The 22,289-nt window shown below is 36.7% G+C and overlaps 1 protein-coding gene across 11 annotated transcripts in view; it reads right to left on the bottom strand.

Moving 5' to 3' along the window:
- The window catches only part of INPP4B (inositol polyphosphate-4-phosphatase type II B), a 717,808-nt gene that overhangs the window by 142,016 nt on the left and 553,503 nt on the right, over positions 1 to 22,289 (bottom strand). For all 11 annotated transcript variants that reach the window (XM_079920302.1, XM_079920301.1, XM_079920305.1 and 8 more), the window contains one exon: positions 16,210 to 16,318. In XM_079920302.1, coding sequence (XP_079776428.1) covers positions 16,210 to 16,318 — 109 coding nt within the window. The remainder of the gene's footprint in view (positions 1 to 16,209; positions 16,319 to 22,289) is intronic.

The raw sequence follows: 22,289 nt of genomic DNA, 5'->3' as shown, positions 1-22,289 counted from the left end.
AGGATTAAGGACTATCACAAGAGGATGATTAATCCCGACCCCCTTTTTTTTTTCCCCTTTAAAAAAATCTCCAACTCAAAGACCAAGTTGGAGTGGACCTGAGGCTTGCCTCCCCCTCCCTTGCTTGGTGACCTGCAATAAATCTTCACTTTGCTCTCAGAGTTTGGCTTTCTGAACCGTGGGCACATAAGCCCTTTGCTGGGTTTCACCTTGCAACCTGTGATGAGTATTTACTGAATATTTTCTTTACATTTACCAGCTAAATTATTAACATTCCCATAATTCCATTTCTTATTTTGAAATATTAGCATCCAATAAGACACATTAACATCTAGAAAGCACTCTCCCCTTGCCTTGACACTAATGATTTTCAGGGCAAAGTATTGGTTTCTTCAGGAAGACAATATAATAAATATTTCTATTATTTAATTTATTTTTTCACAATTATTTTTAAAAATGACCTTGGTGCTTGGACTATTCAGGAGATAGGACAAGAAGTTGATGAATGAGGGATACAAGTGTCTAAAAGCTAAGAAACACATTGCTATCCTGTGACACTGATGAGAACTCACTCAATTCTGTACTTGTAGATTTTTTTAAATTTCAGAAGCAGGAGCTTAAAAATAAAACATACCACTTATTTTAATGCAAACTGAAGCAGATGACAAGTAACAATGGCGAGGAGGAGAAAGAAAACAATAGTCCAGGCCAATTATCTCTGTCTCTTCCTGGCTCATCTGATCTGTGGGACTGTGCTGAAGCCTTTAACAAAAATCATGAACTGGGATGTCCCCCTAATCATCTGTACTCAGACTGGATACAAAATTCAATCCACTGCAGCCTTTAGTAAATCAAACAACTCCATGTTATTTCCGCAAAGAAAATTATTATCTAAAGATACTGACACATACACACTACTATATACAAAATAGATAATCAACAAGGACCTACTGTATAGCACAGGGAACTATACTCAGTATTTTGTAATAACCTACAAGGGAAAAGAATATGAAAAAAATATATATATGTGTGTGTGTGTGTGTGTGTGTAACTGAATCACTTTGCTGTACACCTGAAACTAACACAACATTGTAAATCAATTATACTTCAATACAAAATAAATGAATAAAGATATTGATGTGTCACCAGGGTGGGGATGATATTTAATACCCAGCAGTTTTTACAGCTGAGAATAGGACTTACTAAGGACTAGACAGAGAAAGCAGCCTGTGAGGGCTGCTCTGTGGTCCCTTTTCACTGATCTGCTCTTCTGTTATTATAATTTGCTTTCTGGTTTCATCATATGGGGATGGATAGGCCTCCCATGGCTTAGCTCTGGGAAAGCTAGAGCTCTCAAGGCCAGTGTGGTTTTCCCTCCTTCTCTCCACAGATCTGTCCTCTTTCTGAGTGTGTCATTCCTGGCCTCTCACCTGTTTACTCCTATGCCCTCTTTTTGACTCCTCTATACATATTTCCTACTCTGCAAATTCCCTGAGTCTCCTCTCCATTGGAGGAAATACACTGCCAAGATTTATTTCTTACATCTTCTTTCCTTACACCCTAGTTCAGTGGTGCTCAAATTTTAATAGGCGTAAGATTCACTCGGGGATGAGGTCAGGGCCTGGGTATTTTTAATAAAGACTGCAGGTGCCCTGGCGACACCAAGAGATTCTGCTGTAGTAGGTTGTAGTCTTCGTAACAAGCATCTCAGGAAATCCTGATGCAGGAGGACAGCTGAGCACTTTTAGAAATACCCTCTGCACTGTTTTGACTGTGAGTTGCCCTCTACACCTCTGATCACACTACACAGTGACTCCGATAAAAGTTCCTTATTCTAAGTTTCTTATCCTTAACTCATTCTCATTTTCATAATGCCTTCTATAAGGCTACTTTTGCACTCCATCTTTTTTTTTTTTTTTACAATTCTGTGCATTATTAGTCATCTATTTATTTATTTAAATTGAAGTACAGTTGATCTACAATGTTGTGTTAATTTCCGCTGTACAGCAAAGTGATTCATTACACATATGTATATTCTTTTTCATACTCTTTTCCATTATGGTTTATTACAGGATATTGAAAATAGTTCCTGTGCTATACAGTAGGACCTTGTTTTTTACCCATTCTATATATACTAGTTTGCATCTGTTAACCCCAAACTCCCACTCCATCCCTCCCCCACCCCACTTCTGCCTTGGCAACTACAAGTCTGTCCTCTAGGTCTATGAGTCTGTTTCTGTTGTACTTCATCTTTACATTCAGCACAAAATGCTTTGGTTCACTTCTCGTTACCAGTGTTGCCCCCATCATCCTTTCATCTTTTCCCTCCCAATATACTCTCCACCCTCTTCTTCTCCTTCCCCAATACATTCTTCAGTCACCATCATGGGACCGAACCATAACTCCTGGCCCCCTGTTCCTGAGTCAGTTTCTATTTGAGAAGAGTTATGTAGCAGGCATTGGTTCTCCTGGTTAAGCCTTTTCACGATGAGCATCTTACCTACAGAGGCTGAAAGATTCATTTTCCACAATAAGAGCCAATGTTGGTGTCCAGGATGAAACAGTATGGTATGGAAAAAAAAACCCACCACCCACAAAATAATTTTAAGTATACATACATTTCATCTATATATTCAGTGCCTTACTCTTTAAACATGTCATATATTTGAACAGTTAGAGCTTCTTAAATAGAAAGTTATGAGTATAATTTAATTATTGAGATAAAAAGAATATTGCTAAACTCTGTTTTATAGTGGTCTGAAATTTAAACTGAACCCAAACACTTGAATCAACTATCAATCAGGCAAAAGCAGAAGAAAGACAAAATATTTGCTTGGACAAAGAATATTTTATAGGAGATAAATAATACAGCAAATCACAGATAATAAAAATTGAAATTATTGTCATAATATTTTTATATTGATGAAACAGTGAATGAAAGTATATATGTATGTATGTCTATATATACTTTAATATATATTTATTTAAATTATTTAATATCCAGTTAATTAGCATATACACATAGCCATACTCATATGCTCATGTGCATATTGTTACTACTAGAGGTATCATTTTTGAGATATTTCACATAGTGAGATAATATTCATATTCACAAACTCTAATTGATAACCGAAATATGATTAAAACAATGATATATGCTCTTGTGTGTATATCCCACCTCAGTCACTTCTTGCTGGTCCTCCTTATGTCTCCTCTAGTGTTCCTTTCTTTTATCTACATGTCCTTCCTAAGTACTCTCATTTAATCTTGTGGTTTAAAAACCTCAGTTATGCTAATGATTTTCGAATTTCTTCATCTCCAGCCTAGACTTTTCCCTGAACTCCATTAAAAGCAAAAGCCCTCCTCTTGACAGTTGCAACTTATCATGTTCTAAACTGAGCTCCTGATCTGCTCCCCATTCTCTACAACCAGCTCCTTCTACCCTCTTCCCCATCATAGTTCACACCAAGTTCATCTGATGTGGCCAACATCTCTTCTCTTCCTCTCCTATTTTTTGCCCAATTTTTCAGAAAATTCTGCCTTTTTTTTCCAAACATATGCAGAATCCAACCAGGTATTTCCACACTCACTGTAACCATGATGTATGATGCTGGTGCAAGCCACCATCATCTACTGCCAGTATTATTACAGTAGCCTCAAACTGGTCTCCCACCTCCGTCCATACTCTGAGACATTGAAATCCTTGACGTGTGCTTAGCTGGATGTGGGTGGGAAGCAGGCAAGGAGAGAGAGAAATAAAGCAGTTCTTTCTTAGTCCCCTGCCCACACCCCAAATCCAAGGACTTGCTCCACCATTTATCTGTGCCTTCCTTCTCCCAGGCCACTCCTTAACCCATTTGCTCAACCAAGCTACTATTTTGGCAAATGGAGTCATGGAAAAATACAGATGAGAGATGATGGGGAGGAAGGAGGGGAAAGGGAAGGAAAAGAAAGGGAGATGGGGCATGGGCAGATTAGGGTTGATGAGCTCAGGAAAAAAGTGCTATGGAGTGATGTGCCTCACTCCATAGCAGAACTAAATCTCCAGAGAAAAATCTAAGGACTATTTCCACTTCTATTTTTTTTCCTCTACTCAAGCACTACTTGTGAAAAAAACGATTTCTTGAATCCAGAGGGAGGCACAGATGTGCTTTCGGTTCTGAGAAGAAAACCATGTGGATAATAAATGAAAATTTACAGCTTAGTGCACTTGAATATACCCTTCTGGCTTCACAGGGTTTAACAATGTGCTTCATGAAACTGTAGAAGGTAAAAAAAATACAGCTCTGCTTAGAAAAAAAAACTTAAAGGAAACCAGTATTTGTTTTGTTTACCTCCTATGGATTTCACTTGTATAAACTGAGTTAATTAATTAGTTAATTAATCTAGACTTAAATTGATGTTTGTCTCAGAAACTACTCTTTCTAAAAATATTGGTTTCTTGGAAATTTTAGAATCAGCATTTTGAACAGAGCTTGACTCTCTTGTTTATTACCTCTGTGACAGGTAATGCTAATTAAAGGGGAAAAACCTAAAATTAATTTCATTTTGGCTCAACTTGCCCTCAAAGGAAATTTCCCTATTGGCTCTGGTCACACTGCCTCCTATGATCACCCCACTTTTCAGCTTGAAAGTTCTTACCTGCGATTTTTTGACCATTAGAACTAATATATATATATATATAAATCCTTTCCTTCGTCCTATTCTTGCTCTAACAAAAGGTTCCCAGACACTATTATATGACAAAGTCCAATTAGTTTTCACTTCCTTCCATGGCCTATTCCCATTTATCCTTGGTTTCACTTGCCCTGATTTCCTCTGCCAACTTCCAAGAGTCTGGTAGATCTATTTCTGCCTAGTTTGGCTTCTGGTATTTTCAGGCTCACTTCTCTGTGCAGATGTGATGGAGTAACACCCAAACCAGGTCCCCTGATTCCCTTCCATCCAAAAAATTTCTCAACTCCATCCTGGACTTCATTCATTCATACATCTAATTAAAGTACAGAGTAAGATAAGGTCTAAGAATAGAAACCATTCCCAAATACACTGCAAGGTAAATGCTCCCCTGACTGCAAATGGGCCTGAGGGATATATTTAGAGGTGATGGAAATGTCCTAAAATTGGCGTGTCATGAGGATCACATAACTCTATAAATTAACTAACATTCACTGAACCATACACTTAAAAAAACAGGTCAATTGCACATTATTCTACACAAGTAGAGAGTAGAATGCTGGTTCCCAAGGTCTGGGGGTGTGGCAATTGGGCAGATATTGGTCAAGAGGTACAAAGTTTCATTTACCCAAGATGTATATATTCTGGAGATCTAATGTGCAGTCTGGTGACTAACAATGAGGTATTAATGGTAACTATGTGAGATGATGGATAGGCTGATTACCTTGATTGTGATGTTTATTTCATAATGTATACATATATCAAAACATCAAGTTATACACCTTGAATATATAAAACTTTTATTTGTCAATTATACCTCAATAAAGCTGCAGGAAACAAGTAAGTGTTCCCAGCATATGATATTGTAGTGCTGGTGATTATGATTCTGATAATCATGATTCTGGGATAAGAATACAGGGAAACAGAAGGTATATTTAGGACCCATTTCATTTTTTCCCTGTTAAATCTGATATTTTTTATGGAGGGTCTCTAAAATGCCAATAATTTATTATAAAGCCAATAATTTATTATAAATTATTATTATAAAGCCAATAATTTATTATAAATTTATTATAAAGCCAATAATATAATACTTGGATTATTAATGTAGAATTTACATTAATAATCCAAGTATCTCTCTCTCTCTCTTTCTCTCTCATTTTAATAGCTAATAATTATTGGATCTATAATATGGGCCTAGAATTATGCTAATTTCTTTTCAGTGATTATTTTATTTAGTCATGAGAACAACTCTCTGAACAACAAATATTATTCCCTTATATAGATTTAGAAATTGAAGACTTAGTAGGTTAAGTAACTTGATCTAGAACATACAACTAGTATAAATGGTAGAACCAGGATTCAAATGCAGGTCTTTATTAATACACAGTTTGAACTCTTAATTGTGTTTTACTATTTTATGAACATGGTATAGATCCATTTGAGATTTGAAAAAATTACAATCCCATAACTAACACAGGAAACATCTTTTATTTAGTAAAATAATGGTAGGTACAGCATATAAATATTAAAACAAAATATAATTGAAGAAGTTCTCATCTTCTAATTAAAACAAAGCTCATTAGAGAAGATGTATGATTCCATTTTACAACACAGATTAGACATAAGAAAGAATTTGAAAATCATCTCACCATAAATTGCTTGCAACAAATATTTAACGACTGCTATTCAGTCAATGCACTGAGAAAAGCAAAAGGCTGGAGTTAGCCAGCAAGATAATCACGGGATGAATGTGATGACACTTGTCCTCTAAATGCTACAGCCAGGGCTGGTAGCAGAGAAGAAGAAAAAGGGGGATAAATAGCTGCTTCCCACAAGTCCTTGCGAATCTAAGGCTCTATATTGTTAATATATGCAAAAATCGCCCAGGTAGCCATAGTTTCAGGGTTTGTTTACTAACCACTCAGTACTATAGCTCTTTACATTCCCGAGAGCTCAGACCTTCATTTAAAAGCAATGTAAAAGGATGTCACATTGCATCCAAATTTCCTAAGCATTTTGTTGTTGGAGATTTTTTTTCATGATACCTAGTTTTCCATATTTGCTGGAAGTAGAAGGGGCAAAAGGGTTTTACAAAGACATTTCTCTTATTCTACAACTAGGAGAGATAGAAAACAAAAAGGAAAGTCCTAAAGGAAATAGAACTCTGTATCTATCTCTACCGCTCTAAGTTAACTTGTTATCCTTTCCAAAACGTTCACCAATACCTGTCCTCTGTGTATACATAATTTCTTTTTTTTTTTTTTTTTTTTGCGGTACGCGGACCTCTCACTGTTGCGGCCTCTCCCGTCGCGGAGCACAGGCTCCGGACGCGCAGGCTCAGCGGCCATGGCTCACGGGCCCAGCCGCTCCGCGGCATGTGGGATCTTCCCGGACCGGGGCAGGAACCTGCGTCCCCTGCATCGGCAGGCGGACTCTCAACCACTGCGCCACCAGGGAAGTCCCATAATGGCTTGTTTTATTACAAGTACCTTTTTATATACACCTCTAGATACCTCATAGTCCACATACTAATTTAAATGACTACATAGTGTTCCACTTCAGGGATGCAGAATAAGCTTGCTTAATCATTCATTCAAGATGTTTCTAAAATTTTACCATTATGAATAGAATCTCTGAATACCTGAAATATTTTCTTTTTTAAAAATTATTTTTATTATATATAATTCCTAAATAAGTGGTTTTCCTGGGGTGTATTTAGGAAAGCTGTAGATAGAGAATAAGGCCGGAGTCTTAAAAATATTTTACTATTTTCTTTAGCAGATTAAAATAGTAACTGATCTGAGTGAAAATTACCACATCAATTCATTCATTCTTTTTTGTAGTACAGATAAAGTAATTTACTTTGAAAATTATATTCTCATAAAGGCCCAGAAAGGGTCAAATGCATCAACTTTAAAAAAATTTCTATCTGGTGGGTAGCAAAAATCAATTCTTAGAAAGGTTATCCGTAAACTAACATCATTCATTCATTAACAGCATACACATTTCGTGTTGAAAATCTATTGAATGTATGAGGATGAATGCATATAGAAGACCTTGAGACTGGGCACCGAAGTCTGATTTTCCAGCTCTGTTATTAGCTGTATGGGCGATTCAGTCTCTGAAACTCATTATTCTCATTGGTAAAATAAATAGGGGAATTTGTAATCTGAGATTCCCTGTAAGTTCTAAGATCTAAACGATTCTTTAATGCAAAAAAAGGCAGACTCAAATAACTTTCTTGTTTCCCCAAACTTCTTTTCATATTGAATATAGACAACTGATCTTATTAAGTAAACATGGTGAACACATGGTGTATTTCCTGTATTCCCTTTCCTCGTGAATTTTCCATTTACCCAGTTATATTAACCAGAAACCTGAATCCTTCAATCCTGCTCAGTCCCTTGAGTCCTCATCCAATTGGATTTAAATCCTGTAAAAATTTCCTTAAATCTTCTTCAACTCCTTACTCACCCATCTCCTCTCACCAGCACTATTATAATAGCCTAATTGTGTGCCCTTAGTTCTCTCCACATAGTAACTCAAAATGCGCCTCTGATCATGTTAATACCCAGATAAGAACCTGTCAATGAGTCCTCTTAGCCTAACCTAGCCTATAGGATGAGAAGCCAGGACTTGACACAGCAAACAAGGGTCCTTCAGATTTGGTTCCCATCCTTTAAGCCTTCTCTCTCTCTCTCATTCTCTCTGTCTGTCTCTCTGCCTCTGTCTCTCTGCCTCTCTCTCTTTCTCCCTGCCGCTCTATGTTGCTGGAGTTCCCAAGCCAAGGTGCAGTGAATGGTACCACCCTGCCCAGGTGTGCTGCACAGAAGCCTGGGAGTCTTCCTAGACAGCCCTGGATTTTTACCTCCTACTCCAAACAGACACACAAAGTCCAAACAATTGCCAAGTCCTTTAAAATATCTCTGTAACTGATCCCCTTCTCTACATCTGTGCTTAAACCACCCTAAGCCAACCCACCTTTCTTCAGCAGAAGCACTGCAATAACTACTTACTTACGCAAGCCTCTTGACAGGGAAGAAGACATTGGAATAGCTTAGGCAAGGTCCCATCTAATAAAGATTCTGCAATGACACTATTTTTTCTCACGTCACACAAGCTGATTGTGTGATTTTCCCATGACATAAATCCCATGTGTACATTTTTTTAAGTTAGTACTTTCACTATAATCTTGCAAAGAATGAGATACTCTAGAGTTAGTTTCTAAAGCTCTGGAAAATACAGCACTTTTAAAATTTTCTGGCAGTATATTTATAGATGACTATCCTTTCTGCTGTTTGCTGCCTCTAGAATGATGGATATTAAATATCTAAGCTCATAGAGAGCTTTAAAGAACATGCTGAAAATTACTCAGCATTTAATCTGAGTACACAAGGTCTTCCTTGGATTAAAAGCATACTAGTTAAGATGACATAACTATGTCACGATTCCAAATATCTTTTTAGTTTATAGTGAAGAAGAAATGCAACTCCTGATTTACAGAAAATAAGTCCTCAAACCATATATTCTTTTCATATTTAGTTTTTTAAGCAGAAAACAATGTTTCTATAGTTCGCTATAGATTCCACATTTTTAACTCCTAATATTCCTATTGATTAACTTTTTCTTCTGAGCTAAAACTAGAAGTCATATCTTAATAATTGTGTGAAATTAAAACATTTAATTGTAAAGTCAAATTATCCAAATTATCTTCCTGAGAGTGATGATACACTTAATATGTCTTTCCTCAAAAATCTCAAGATTGTAACCAATCTTTCTAACAATCTAATGATTTCAACGGAAATCAGCCACATCCACAGTGCAGATAAGGAAACTAAAGGGTAAAAGCTCAGTGGTTTTCTGACATCACACAGTTAAGCTTATGTGTTTTATCATTTCCAGACAATGTTCTCTTTACCGAATTTATTATCACTCTAAATTCTAGGATCATTTAGCAAACTTGTTTTCATTTACAATTAAAGTCATTTTCTTGAAAGGAAAGATTCAATTTTTTTTTTTTTTTTTGCGTTACGCGGGCCTCTCACTGTTGTGGCCTCTCCCATTGCGGAGCACAGGCTCCTGACGCACGGGCTCAGCGGCCATGGCTCACGACCCCAGCCGCTCCGCAGCATGTGGGATCCTCCCGGACCGGGGCACAAACCCGTGTCCCCTGCATCGGCAGGCGGACTCTCAACCACTGCGCCATCAGGGAAGCCCAAAAGATTCAATTTTTAAGCAGTTTGAACTGTTACACTTGACACAGTGCTTCTTGCTTCAGATTATACTTTGCTTCACAAGCTTTTGGGTAGGTGATTGGAAGAATGTTGCCAACTTTTAAACGTTAAAGTCACCACTGCATTACTAATATTGAACCGGATTTTAGGTTGGCTGTTTTTATAAAAATCATCAGCTTTCCTCTTTCAGAACACATAAAAGTATATTTTCACTTCCTAGTGAGACGCAAGCAAACACAAACATTCTAATAGCTGACAAATGGCTGTCTGAAAGCCTACAAGACATTTTCCACAAATGCCCCTATGTCTCTGTCACCTAATTACAACACAGTGATCTCTTTAGGCAGACCAATTTGTTCATCTTCTTACTCCTCTGACAGACAATGCTTTCACTTCTTTTATTTACTTCTTCATATACTTAGTCATTCAGGGAACACTTATCAAGTCAGTTCCTGACACAGTTAGTTACAGACACAGTCCATGCCCCCAGAGTACACAGTCTAGAGGCGAAGAGAGGCAATGAGGTATGTTTGTACATGGGAGGCTAAAAGCAGATGTGGCCTGGCCAAGGAGTTGGAGAAGACTTCAGGGAAAAAAAAAAAACTTCAAGGCAGACCTGAAACTGAAGAACTTCGGTCTGGTTCACTGTGGAGGGTGGAATGAGAGGAGAAGATGATGGTGTGAGTGGAGAAAGATGAAGCTGGAGAAAAAGTCAGGGTCAGATGACACATGAATATCTTATGCACCTTGTGCTTTTATTCTCCAGGCAAGAGGCAGCTATGAACTGTTTAACATGATGAAATCACAAGATTGTATTTGCCTCTTAAGAGATATTATTCCAATCAAGATGAGGAAAACGGATGAGATGAGAGCCAGCCTGGAGGATGAAGAGTGATTAAGAGATTTGGCAGTAGGACGTTTAAAAAATGGTGATTCTACGGGTTAGGATTATCCTAAACCAAATTGATTATTGAAATGAACGAATTCCTGAGATATAAGAAGGTAGAAGTGACGGAACTGATTTTTTTTTTTTTTTCTGGGAAGTGGAAGCAAGGGAAGAAAAGTAGTCAAGGATTTTCAAGCTTCAAAGTTGAACATCTAGATGGATGTGGTGTCTTAATTAAGAAAAACAATCCCCAAGAGAAGTTTGAGGATAAGGGGATGAGAGATGACTGAATGTGTCGACTCTGAGGTGTTTGGATGATACCATCAACGTGGAGCTGTCTACTAAATGGTGGTAACTACATGTCTGAATCTCAAGAACCATGCCTGGGCTTAGCACAGAGATGGTGTACGAAGCCTAGTACTTAAGAATATGCGGGCACAGGACTTCCTGTATAGCACAGGGAACTATATTCAATATCTTGTAATAACCTATAATGGAAAAGAATCTGAGAAAGAATATATATGTCTATATATACATATATATGCATATATATGTATAACTGGATCACTTTGCTGTATACCTGAAACACTGTAAATCAGCTATACTTCAATAAAAAAATTTTAAAAAGAATAAGTGGGCAATTAGGCATATTATGCACATTAATAGAACTTTTTTGGAAGGCAGTATGACAGCATCTCTAAAGTGTAACCACTTCAACTAAGAAATTCCACTTTTAGGAATTTTATCAAAAAGAAACACAAATTTGCAAAAACAGAAGAATAAGGGTTTACCTTGCAAACACACAGTTATAACAAATACTAGGAATTAACTAAATGCCCATCAATATTGTATTGGTTAGATAATTCTGCTACATTCAATCAATAAAACCCTACTTGGCTTTTAGAAAAAAAATGAGATCTAAATGTATTGAAATTAAAGGTTGTCAGTACATTTTTTTGAGTAAAAAAATACTTGTTTACATATTTTATATAAATAATAGCTAATATCTATTAAGCCCTCATTATGTGCCAGGTACCATTATAAATGTTTGGTGTATATGATGTCACAAAATCTTCAGAACAATCCTATGAGGTAAAGCAATATTATTTCTGTGTCACGAGTGAGGAAACTACGGTACAGAGGGGTGAGGTAATTTGGCTAATGTCACAATGCCAGTAAGTGCCCAAACCAGGATTCAAATCCATACAAGGTGTAGAATCTATGAATTATCTGAGATGAGAGTTTCTGCCTTGCCCCAGAATGGACGCCAGAAAAAGTAAACTGAATTATAGGAAAGTCAAGAACATGACATTCCCATGACCTGAGTCTGTGTCGACAAAGAGTCCTGATCACTGAAAACTCAGAGTTGGATAGCTAGAAAAAACTGCATAGGGGAATGCATTAAGCTGTTCAGATTGGTTTACTCTGGGGAAGGAGAATGGAAAAGGCAGACTTTTCACTTTATGCGCTTCTTTATTCTTTGAATTCGTGTGCTAGAAGCAAACATTGGTTTTTTGTATAGTTAAAAAGAGAATGAAGCAGGAGAAGTTCTGCATTACAAATTCATTTAGGATCATATGCAACTTAGCGAGAAACCTTTCATTCCCTTATATTACATTTAGTTTAATGCTTTGCAAGTGTCATCATTTAGTTTGTAAAGTATGTCCAAGACTCAGCAGGGCTATTTAATTGACGTATTTTATTCTCTCCTGACTCCACGCTATAGATGTTGTAAGAGCTAAAACCCACCTATTCTTGAAAATTTGTAGTTGTGCACAGGGGACTGCACAGAGAAAAGTGCACATTGATGAGAAAAACCTGGTACACAGTTTTGGCAGACCTAGTGTTGTATTTGCTCAAACATGAACCGAGCTGAAATCTAAGAGTGGCCAAGGAGAAACTGACTCACCGGAAGAAGAAAATATACCTCCAATGAATCAAGTTATAATCAACTCAAAAATTAAATTGCTATCTCCTTGGAAATGATATGTTGTCAACTACTGGACACAGTTCAAAAGAAAAAAAAAGGAACGAACAGGGCTTTTATTCACACTTCTTATTTCTACAGCGTCTGTATGATTTTATTATACTTTTAAAATGTCTATATTTTTTTGTGCTATAAAGTGTTTTTTCCAAAAAGGAAAAAAGTATTTGAAAGTGAACAGGAGATGAGTTTTAGCTATAACTTGTAAGACTGATTATTAAATATAGTAGCTTTGTTGCATTGGGCATGACTTCCAAAAACCAAAACCACATAAGGATTTTTAATGGAGAGCACTCAATTTATATACTTTGAAGAATTAGTCATTTTAAGCCATTTTGAATTTTTTAATTTATAATAGAAAAAAACATAAGATGTAGATTACATGTGGAAAAACAAACTGGAAGAGACTGTACCAATATGATCCTAGTAACTGTCTTGTTGAGGAAGGACATTATGGGTGATTTTAACCTCCTACTTTTGACTTTTCTACATTTGCCAATAAACATATTTACAAAATTTGAAAACTGTCAATAGAAAGCAATATATTAAAAATATATATCACTAAAAGATAAAAAATATTTCTGTTTAAAAGATATATGACATGAGACATGGATTATACAGAGTTATGATCTCAGATTCTAAACTGCTCTACCAGTGAGTGACAAGATAAATTTCTGAGAAAAACCCAGTGATCAAGGTAGAGACATGGAAAGACCTCCAAGCAGGGGAAAAAAATTGGCTCTCAAAAATCAAATCATGGATGCAGTCTTATTGCTTTCAATGAATACATTTGAATCACTCATTCCCTTTCATAAAAGAAATGAAAATCTTTGTCTTAAGCATGAAAGTGAAGGGTTTGAAAACAAATATACTTGTAACTGCTGCCTAGTCTGCTCATATGTTACTGGAGAAAGTACATAAAAAGAAGAGTTGGAAAACTCTGACCATTTTGCTTAGATATCTCAGCTTTATACCACTAATGAAACATGTTAATTTATGTTTTAAACCCCGCCCCCCCCATTAAGCAGTGGTTAGTGATACTGTCTGATGAATATATTTCAGAGGTAGTGGTATGATTTTGCATCCAGTTCTCCCATTTCTGTTTTATTGGATTCTTGCTACACTATAGGCTACAGAGAACTTCCTTCCCTGATGCGGTATTTCTCCTTTTACTCAAGAAACTTCCTATTTATAATAGAGAATTGGGAAACTTCTATTCATATTTCTCCTTACAATAATAAGGAAAATTTTCCTTAGAAATTGTACAACCATTGTGACTGTATAACCCTTGATCTCATAAAACGTAAGGCTGGTTTGTTTAACTCTTCGTATTGCTTTACTTTCCTTCGGAAAATTCCCCCAAATTCTAGTACGACTCAAGTGTTGTAAGCTCAAGGACCACCTATAACACTTCTACTGGTAAATTTTAGTTTGTTTTCCTTATGATTTTTCCAAATGATTTTTTTCTCTTTTCCATTTGAAATTTTGGGGTAGTCAATCTTGATTATGGGACCGGATAGAGTGGGTGGGAGGTATGGAGGGAAAACCATGGTAGATACTCAAGGCAGGCATTTGACATTAGGATCTCTTGCAGGGAGTCAGCTCTGAGTTTGTCCCTAATGAACAGGTAGATCATAAGGAATTAATATTCTCCAGGAGTGAACACTGCCCCTCATTGGCTTTTCTTCTTTACAAAGACTCTTGGTTTTCATGAGGTGCCTCTCTATCTCAGTGAAAGGGCTGTGCTGTCAGGTCATAATCTTACTCAGCGAAAGTTCTGGCTTAATCTGAGGTTCCTGCTGAAATCACAAATGATCAAAGCCCGCAAAGTATGTGTTGTTGTGGTAGATTTTCCCTTTCTTTTACGAAATACTGGAAGTAAAGAATTGATTCATACTTTGAGGGAGGAGTCCACAAGCTTTCAAATAGTGCCTAGGTAAATCACCAAATCCAGAAACACATAAGTGTTTGATGAACAAGTGAATACATGGGAAAACGTATATATATTTATATATATATGTGTAAAACTGAATCACTTTGCTGTACACCTGAAACTAATACAACATTGTAAATCAACTATACTCCAATAAAAAATTTTTAAATGATTAAAATGGTAAATTTATATGTTACATATATTTTACTACAACAAAAAAAGCTTAAAAAAATTTAAAAAACAAACAAAAAAACCCCCAAATAATGTATGAGTAATTAGGGTTTTGGTTCTCCTAGAAAAGTCTCATGTCTAAAGCATGAAAAACTCTATAATATGCTCGGTTTTATTCATCCATGATTACTCAGGCCCAAGTTTTCCCAAATCAAAACTCTTACAGCTTTATCCCCATCTTTGGTTCCATTTTGTAACAATTTAATGAGTTGAGGATTCTTTAAAGAAAAATTTCCAATAAACAAGATGTAATGCTTTTCTTCTGTATTGCAACAAATATTCCTTAATGTAGATTTTCTTTCCTCCTGATAGATACTAATTGATGTTCTATACATTTTTCAAGTTTAACTCATCTGTGTCACTATTCCTGTTTCTAGTCTCCACACCTTTCACCTGTCTTCTCCCAGCATTATTCACTTACAGCTGTATCAGTGGTTCTCAACTCTGGCCACACATCAGTCTCACCTGGGAAGCTTTTAAAACTTACCAATGCCTGGGCTCCATTCCCAGAACTGACTTTATATGTCTGGGGTGATATCCTGGCATAGATAAAATATTTTAAAGCTCCAAAGGTGATTCTAAAGTGCAGCCAAGGTTGAGCCTGTATTCCACTCTTATTCTCATTTCAGTAAAGGGACGGCATCCCTTTCCCCATGCGGTCTGTCACTGAACTGATTTCCAACCTCCATGAATTACAAAGAAGGTGCCTCTCCCCTCAGAGTCCCTAGCTGGAACTCTGACGTCCACCCCCTGTTGAAATAATAAGGCAAACGAACCACTTTCTGCAGCCAAAGGGTCTGGGGGAAGGATGTGATGATTAAAGGATAACCTGAGGGAGTTTCTATGTGGTAATGGGACAGTTATTTATGATGATTATGGCGATGCTTACTCTAATCTACACCTGTGATACAACCTCATAGAACTATATACCCTGCCCACCAGAAAACCAAAACTAAACACAAAAAACTAGAGAAATCTTAATAAGGAGGTAGCTGAGTTAATAATATTGTATCAGCACATAGACAATTTCTTTAAAACAAGAAAGACATAAATATATATATATATATGCATTGCTAGTTTATACGTTTATATAACAGTATATCAGTTACACAATTCTAACTTATTTTTAATGCTTTCTTCCTAAATAGGCTGGAGGTGTCAAGAACTATTCATTGTGATGGACTAAGCTTCTTTATCCTAACCTGGTATACGAACTTCCCCAAAGAGAAGGTAAATATCATTAATGCATCCTGTCATCACTTACTTTCTTCTTTCCGTTTCAAATCTATGGAGTAGTTTCCGAAGACCACCATTCTTAAATCCCTGAAAATGTGCAGCTGGGGCTCCCACAGTGATGACATCGTAGAGAGCATCTGGAACAGGAATGGACAAGGAGATGAACACTTTGCAAACATTTATCTCCAACATGCTGTTTGCATTGAAGCCTACACACTGTGGGAAGTTTGAGAAATTATTCTGTTTGATTTTGCAGGAATAAAAATGAACTCACATCTCAAGGGGGCAAAGAGGAGCTAATCAATCTTTCTAAAAGCCACCTGTGCACCTAAAGAAGTTATAATATTTCCTTGATTTGTGACTACATCTTAATTATATGGTACTGTGTAGAACAGTATGTTCTCTCATTCTATATACTTACTGAGGTAACATGTTAATGGGTCTTTTGTGTATTTTACTTTATTGAGTTTTGCATCATTTAATTTGCAATCATATTGAAATTCAACAATAATGAACAATCTTTCAACCAAAAGTTGCCGAGAAAAGAACCAAAATATTAATGCATTTTGACTCAAGGGCAGAACAGTAATAGTGCATTTTAAAAATCTATACATAGTAGTTTCCTGCCTGTGTATACTAAATCTTACACAATTTTGAATGCACGCAATTGAATTTTGCAATTTCCTTAGGTGACATAAAAGGAATACACAAAATGTCTCTTGATCTATTTTCTAGTGAGATACTTTGCTTTTTTTAAACAAAAAATCCATACATTTAAATTGAAACTCAATCCTTTGATCTTCAAAGCCATCAAGTTTGATACATATTAAATTTACCACTTCAAGACATGCCATCATTTTTACATTCTAATGAAAAGTACCCCCATAAGAAAGAAGAAAAAGTGAATGTCCTCTTGTTAAACTACATTTTATTTGAGAAACCTAATTTCATAGTAGATCCTTTTCAAATTGATTTTCGTATTGACACCTTGGCTGTTTTTCTGATCTCATTTACAGGGAAAACATAAATTATTTTATTAGCTTCAAGTAAACACCATAACTTCTTCACAGTGGTTCAATCCAAATGCACCTGAAATAGCTTTCTTTTTTTTTTTTTTTTTGCGGTACGCGGGCCTCACCGCTGCGGAGCACAGGCTCCGGACGCGCAGGCTCCGGACGCACAGGCTCAGCGGCCATGGCTCACGGGCCCAGCCGCCCCGCGGCACGTGGGATCCTCCCGGACCGGGGCACGAACCCACGTCCCCCGCATCGGCAGGCGGACCCTCAACCACTGCGCCACCAGGGAAGCCCTTCTTTCTTTTTTTTAATAAAATACGTCTTAAATTGAAAAGACTTCAGCTGCACTCAGAGAACTCAAGGTCACAAAAAAACAGAAATACAACCCAAACCAAATGGTTAGTAAAGATACTGAACAATCACTTAATGGATTGTTGGAGTGGTGAGCTCTTGTCCTTTTAAAAAGTCACTAATCAACGAGAAGTCATCTTTTCCTAAAATAGCAACACATTAGACTACTGTGAAATTTTCAGATTTCTAGTCCAGGGGATTTTAGCCTAGGGCTAAGAAGAGGGTTTTAAGATGCCCACGGATGGATGGTGAATTGTATTGGTGCATCTGTTCTACTTCATGGAAAGGGGTCACAGCTTTTTTGAACAGTCATGAGATCCCCCAAAAGGGGCCAACTAAAGACTTGTCTACCTGCATTTATCTGAGAAACCTGAGGATCTTGAGAAGTTACCTGCTTTGTCTGAAGTCCCAAAGACATTATACCCAGGGCCTTCTAACTTCTAACCCAGGGATGGAGAACCAGTGATTTAAGTTATTGACTGGACCCTGAGACCCTGGCTCCGGATCCCAGCTCTGCCATGTATAAGTTGTGCAGCATTGGGAAAACTAACCCTTTCTATGTCTCAGCTCCTCAGCTAGAAAATGGAGTGCAAAGTAGTAAAAAGAGGTTAGCATTCAGTAAGTATTGTCTATGATTATTTTCCCTGTAGGAAGTAATCCTGCCAATTAAGCAAAGAAAGCTGATATTTTAACTTTTGCTTATTTCTCCCTAAAAATAAACTTTTCAGTCTGAAAAGGAAAGTGATTCTGAGGCTCAGTCTTCTGAATAAGATCAGTTCCTGTGTTAATCTAAACTAAATACAAAAAAAAAATCAACATGATGTTGTAATGAAATACATTGCATTTCTGCTAAAACCTGGGTGACCAGCAATACCAACAATATACCAAAGTGACTATAAACTGTATCCACATGTCCCACCAAGCCCAAATTAAATGCATTCCTAACTCAATTTTCAAAAAAAGTTGTCTATGGACTTTCACTGGATCCAAAAAAACTTGTAGCCTCTCCAACACCACCCAGCAAGAGGGGAAGGATGAGGGAAGTGGAAATCTGAGTGGAGAAAGCAGTCTTAATTGATGGAGATTAAAATGACTTGATTATGCAAAATTTGCAAAACCATTTGTCTTTCTCTGTCTGGCTTAGTTCACTTAGTATGATAATCTCTAGGTCTGTCTATATTGCTGCAAAAGGCATTATTTCATTCTTTTTTATGGCTGGATAATATTCTACTGTGCTGACTTTTCCTGCTCTTCTTCTCTGGTTCCCTGTGACCCATGTAGACATTTTATTCCTTTAAGTCTTCCAGTAAAGTCTTCAAGACCTGACGATCATTTCCAATTTCTCTCTTTCCCTCAGCATTATATCTGATCAGTTCTAACAACTCTGCTACCAAAATTTTATTCTCTCTTATACATGTTAAACATCTTTACCTTAATTTTTTTTTTTTTTTTTTTTTTTTTTTTTGCGGTATGCAGGCCTCTCACTGTTGTGGCCTCTCCCGTTGCAGAGCACAGGCTCCAGATGCGCAGGCTCAGCGGCCATGGCTCACGGGCCCAGCCACTCCGCGTCATATGGGATCTTACCGGACCGGGGCACGAACCCGTGTCCCCTGCATCGGCAGGTGGACTCTCAACCACTGCGCCACCAGGGAAGCCCTTTACCTTAATTTTGATCTTCCTCATGTCTTGTCAAGATTCCTACTGCCTCTTCAGTACTAGCCTCTATGCATTCACAATGCAGTGGATTGCTTCTCCTATATGGGTGACCATTCAATCACTCTGCCCAAAACACAGGCTTTGAGACTTATACCCCTCCACATATCTTTCAAATATAAATAGAAGAACATTCAAATGTCTCAGCATCATGCATGTTTTAAGTGCTCAATAAATGTCAACAAATAGATAAACTAATATTTTGAGGGAAAATTCAGTTTGTCATGTTTGTCCTCAGATCATACATGGAATTACTATTCTTAGCTGAAGAATAAAAATTTTAGATACACTATCCAGAAACACATATATTAGAATCTGGAATATATGTATATATATTCTCCAGGGTATGGGAATGAATATATATCCATTCATGAATCACATTCTGTAGAATAACAGAGAGCTTATGATTATCACATGCAAAAGAATGAAATTAGACCCTTATAGCAAGCACAAAAGAATCAACTCAAAAAGGATTGAAGATTTAAACATAAGATGTAAAGCTGTGAAAGTCCTAGGGAAAAAACATAGGGAAAAGGTTTCATGAAATTGCTCTTAACAATGATTTCATAGAAATGACACAGAAAGCACAAGCAATGAAAACAGAAATAAACAAGTGGGACAACATCAAACTAAAAAGCTTCTGCATGGCCAAGGAAACAATCAGTAGAGTGAAATGGAAATACACAGAATTAGGAGAAAATATTTTCGAATCATATATCTGATGAGATTAATTTCCAAAATATGTAAGGAACTCCTACAACTCAATAGTAAAAAAAATTAATAACCTGCTTATAAAATGGGCTAATGACTTGAATAGACATTTTGCCAAGAAGACATAAAAATGGCGAAAGGTAAATGAAAAAATGGTAAATGTCATTAATCATCAGGAAAACACAAATCAAAACCACAGTGACATATCACCTCACATTTATAAAATAGCTCTTATCAAAAAAAAAAAAAGACAAGTGTTGGCCATGATGTGGAGAAATTAGAACCCTTGCACACTGTTGCTTGTGGGATGCAAAATGATGCAGCTGCTATGGAAAACAGTATGGAGGTTCCTCAAAAAATTAAAAATACAACTATTATATGATCCAGCAGCCCCACTTCTGGGTGTTTATACAAAAGAATTGAAATCAAGATCTTGAAGAGATATTAGCACTCCTGGGTTCATTGCAGCACTAATTATAATAGCCAAGACATGGAAACAGCCTAAATGTCCATCAACAGGTAAATGAATAAAGGAAATGTGCTGTATACACACAATGGAATACTATTCAGCCTTTAAAAGGAAGGAAATTCTGCAATATGTGACAGCATATATAAACCTTGAGGATATTATGCTAAGAGAAATAAGCCAGGTACAGAAAGACAAATACTGCATGACTGCACTTATATGAGGTATCTAAAATGGTCAGTGCATGGTATCAGAAAGTATGTTAAGTTAATCTGTATTACTTGATGTTAACTGCGATTCATTGGTCAAGGTGATATCGGCCACTGCCTAGAGTTGATTCTTCACTGTAGAGCTACTGGGTATTTGAAGGGACATACTTTAAGATTATGCAAGTCTCCTGTTTCTGTTTAAACTGGTACCCATTACTTTTAGCATACACTGATGAACCTTGCCTGTGGCAATTACTACTGTTCAAATGGTAATTTTCCATTTCCCTCATTCTTGCCAAATTTATTCATTGGAATTCTTCTGGAAGGAATAGATGACCCTTCTTCTTCCTTCATGTGTTTATTCAGTTATTTATTAACATCAATATGAGTATTTTGTTCTTTGATTCATAATCCAACCCTAGCTTTATGTTTAAATTGTTCCAGCTTTGTCCACTGGGAGCCCCTTTGGAATGGCTCCTGTATCACTTTTTTTGCCCCTTCTGTTTTTTGTTTTGTCTTATTTTATTTTATTTTGCTTTTTGTTTTTTTGGACACTTCCTTACTTTCTAGAGCCACAAGATACTCCAGACTCATATTTTCCCTGCCGCAGCCTTGGAATCAACCAGCTTTCCAAGGAACCCTAGTTCTTTTTACTGGAGAATGGTGTTCAGAAATTAATTACTATGAGCAATTACACTCATTGCTACTGCTTTCAATCCCTTTCAGTAGCCAGAGCTAGAAAATATACGTATGTGTACTAACTTGTGCACACACATCTATATTTATCCATCTAGCCACTGCTCTATCTATACTGTACTAACAACAACAACAAAAACCATGAGTCAATGCTGTTACCTCTGACTTCAATTCAGCCTCACAAGATTCCTTCTAGCCTTCCTTCCTTATTTCTACCTTCTCTCCCTGACATTGAGAAACTTGACTCTCCCTATCCACATATTTAAATATATGGTCAATCCTAGTGAAAAATAAAACAGCTTCAGAATTGTTAACCCTACCTCTGTAAGAAAAAAGAATTACTAACGAATGTACAGTGTTTGTAGTGTTTTTTAATTTAGCATTACAATATCTAGTCCTTTCCAAAGTTTACATAGGCCAGGTCCTTTCTTTCCCAATCTTTTCAGTAAATTATCATTTTTATAATTATCTTTACCATTAATTATCATTTTAAACAAGATAACAAAAGTAAGTTAATAAAAGCAGATTGGAAATATGAAATTCTATGGAAAACTTACACAATAATTAGTAGCACAACAATCACGATTTGAAAAAAATAAGAATAGAAAGGGAGCCAAGGTGCAGGTACCAAAAAGTAAATATAGAAGCATTCCCCAAATATTCTTCACTTTTGGACTTCATAGAATGCATTTCAAATAAGCAAGTAGAAAATAGTACTACTGTGGTTCAGCAGAGCTAGAAATGCAGCATCTTATCTATATTCCAGAAGCCATGTCTCCCATTTCCCAAGCCAACCATAATATCCCATTAGAATCAAGAGGTCTTCTCTGCAGGGACACTAGAGTTTCTGTCTGGATACTGAAAGAGTAAATAAGGTCTCTCTTTTGCCTCTCTCACTTTTCTCTGTTGCCTTTTGATTTTACCCATCTTGATTAGAACCATTTCT

Source organism: Stenella coeruleoalba (assembly GCF_951394435.1).
Source record: "Stenella coeruleoalba genome assembly, chromosome: 4".
Lineage (NCBI taxonomy): Eukaryota > Metazoa > Chordata > Mammalia > Artiodactyla > Delphinidae > Stenella > Stenella coeruleoalba.
The sequence above is the reverse complement of the archived record's forward strand: the minus strand, read 5'-3'. Positions and strand labels throughout refer to the sequence as shown.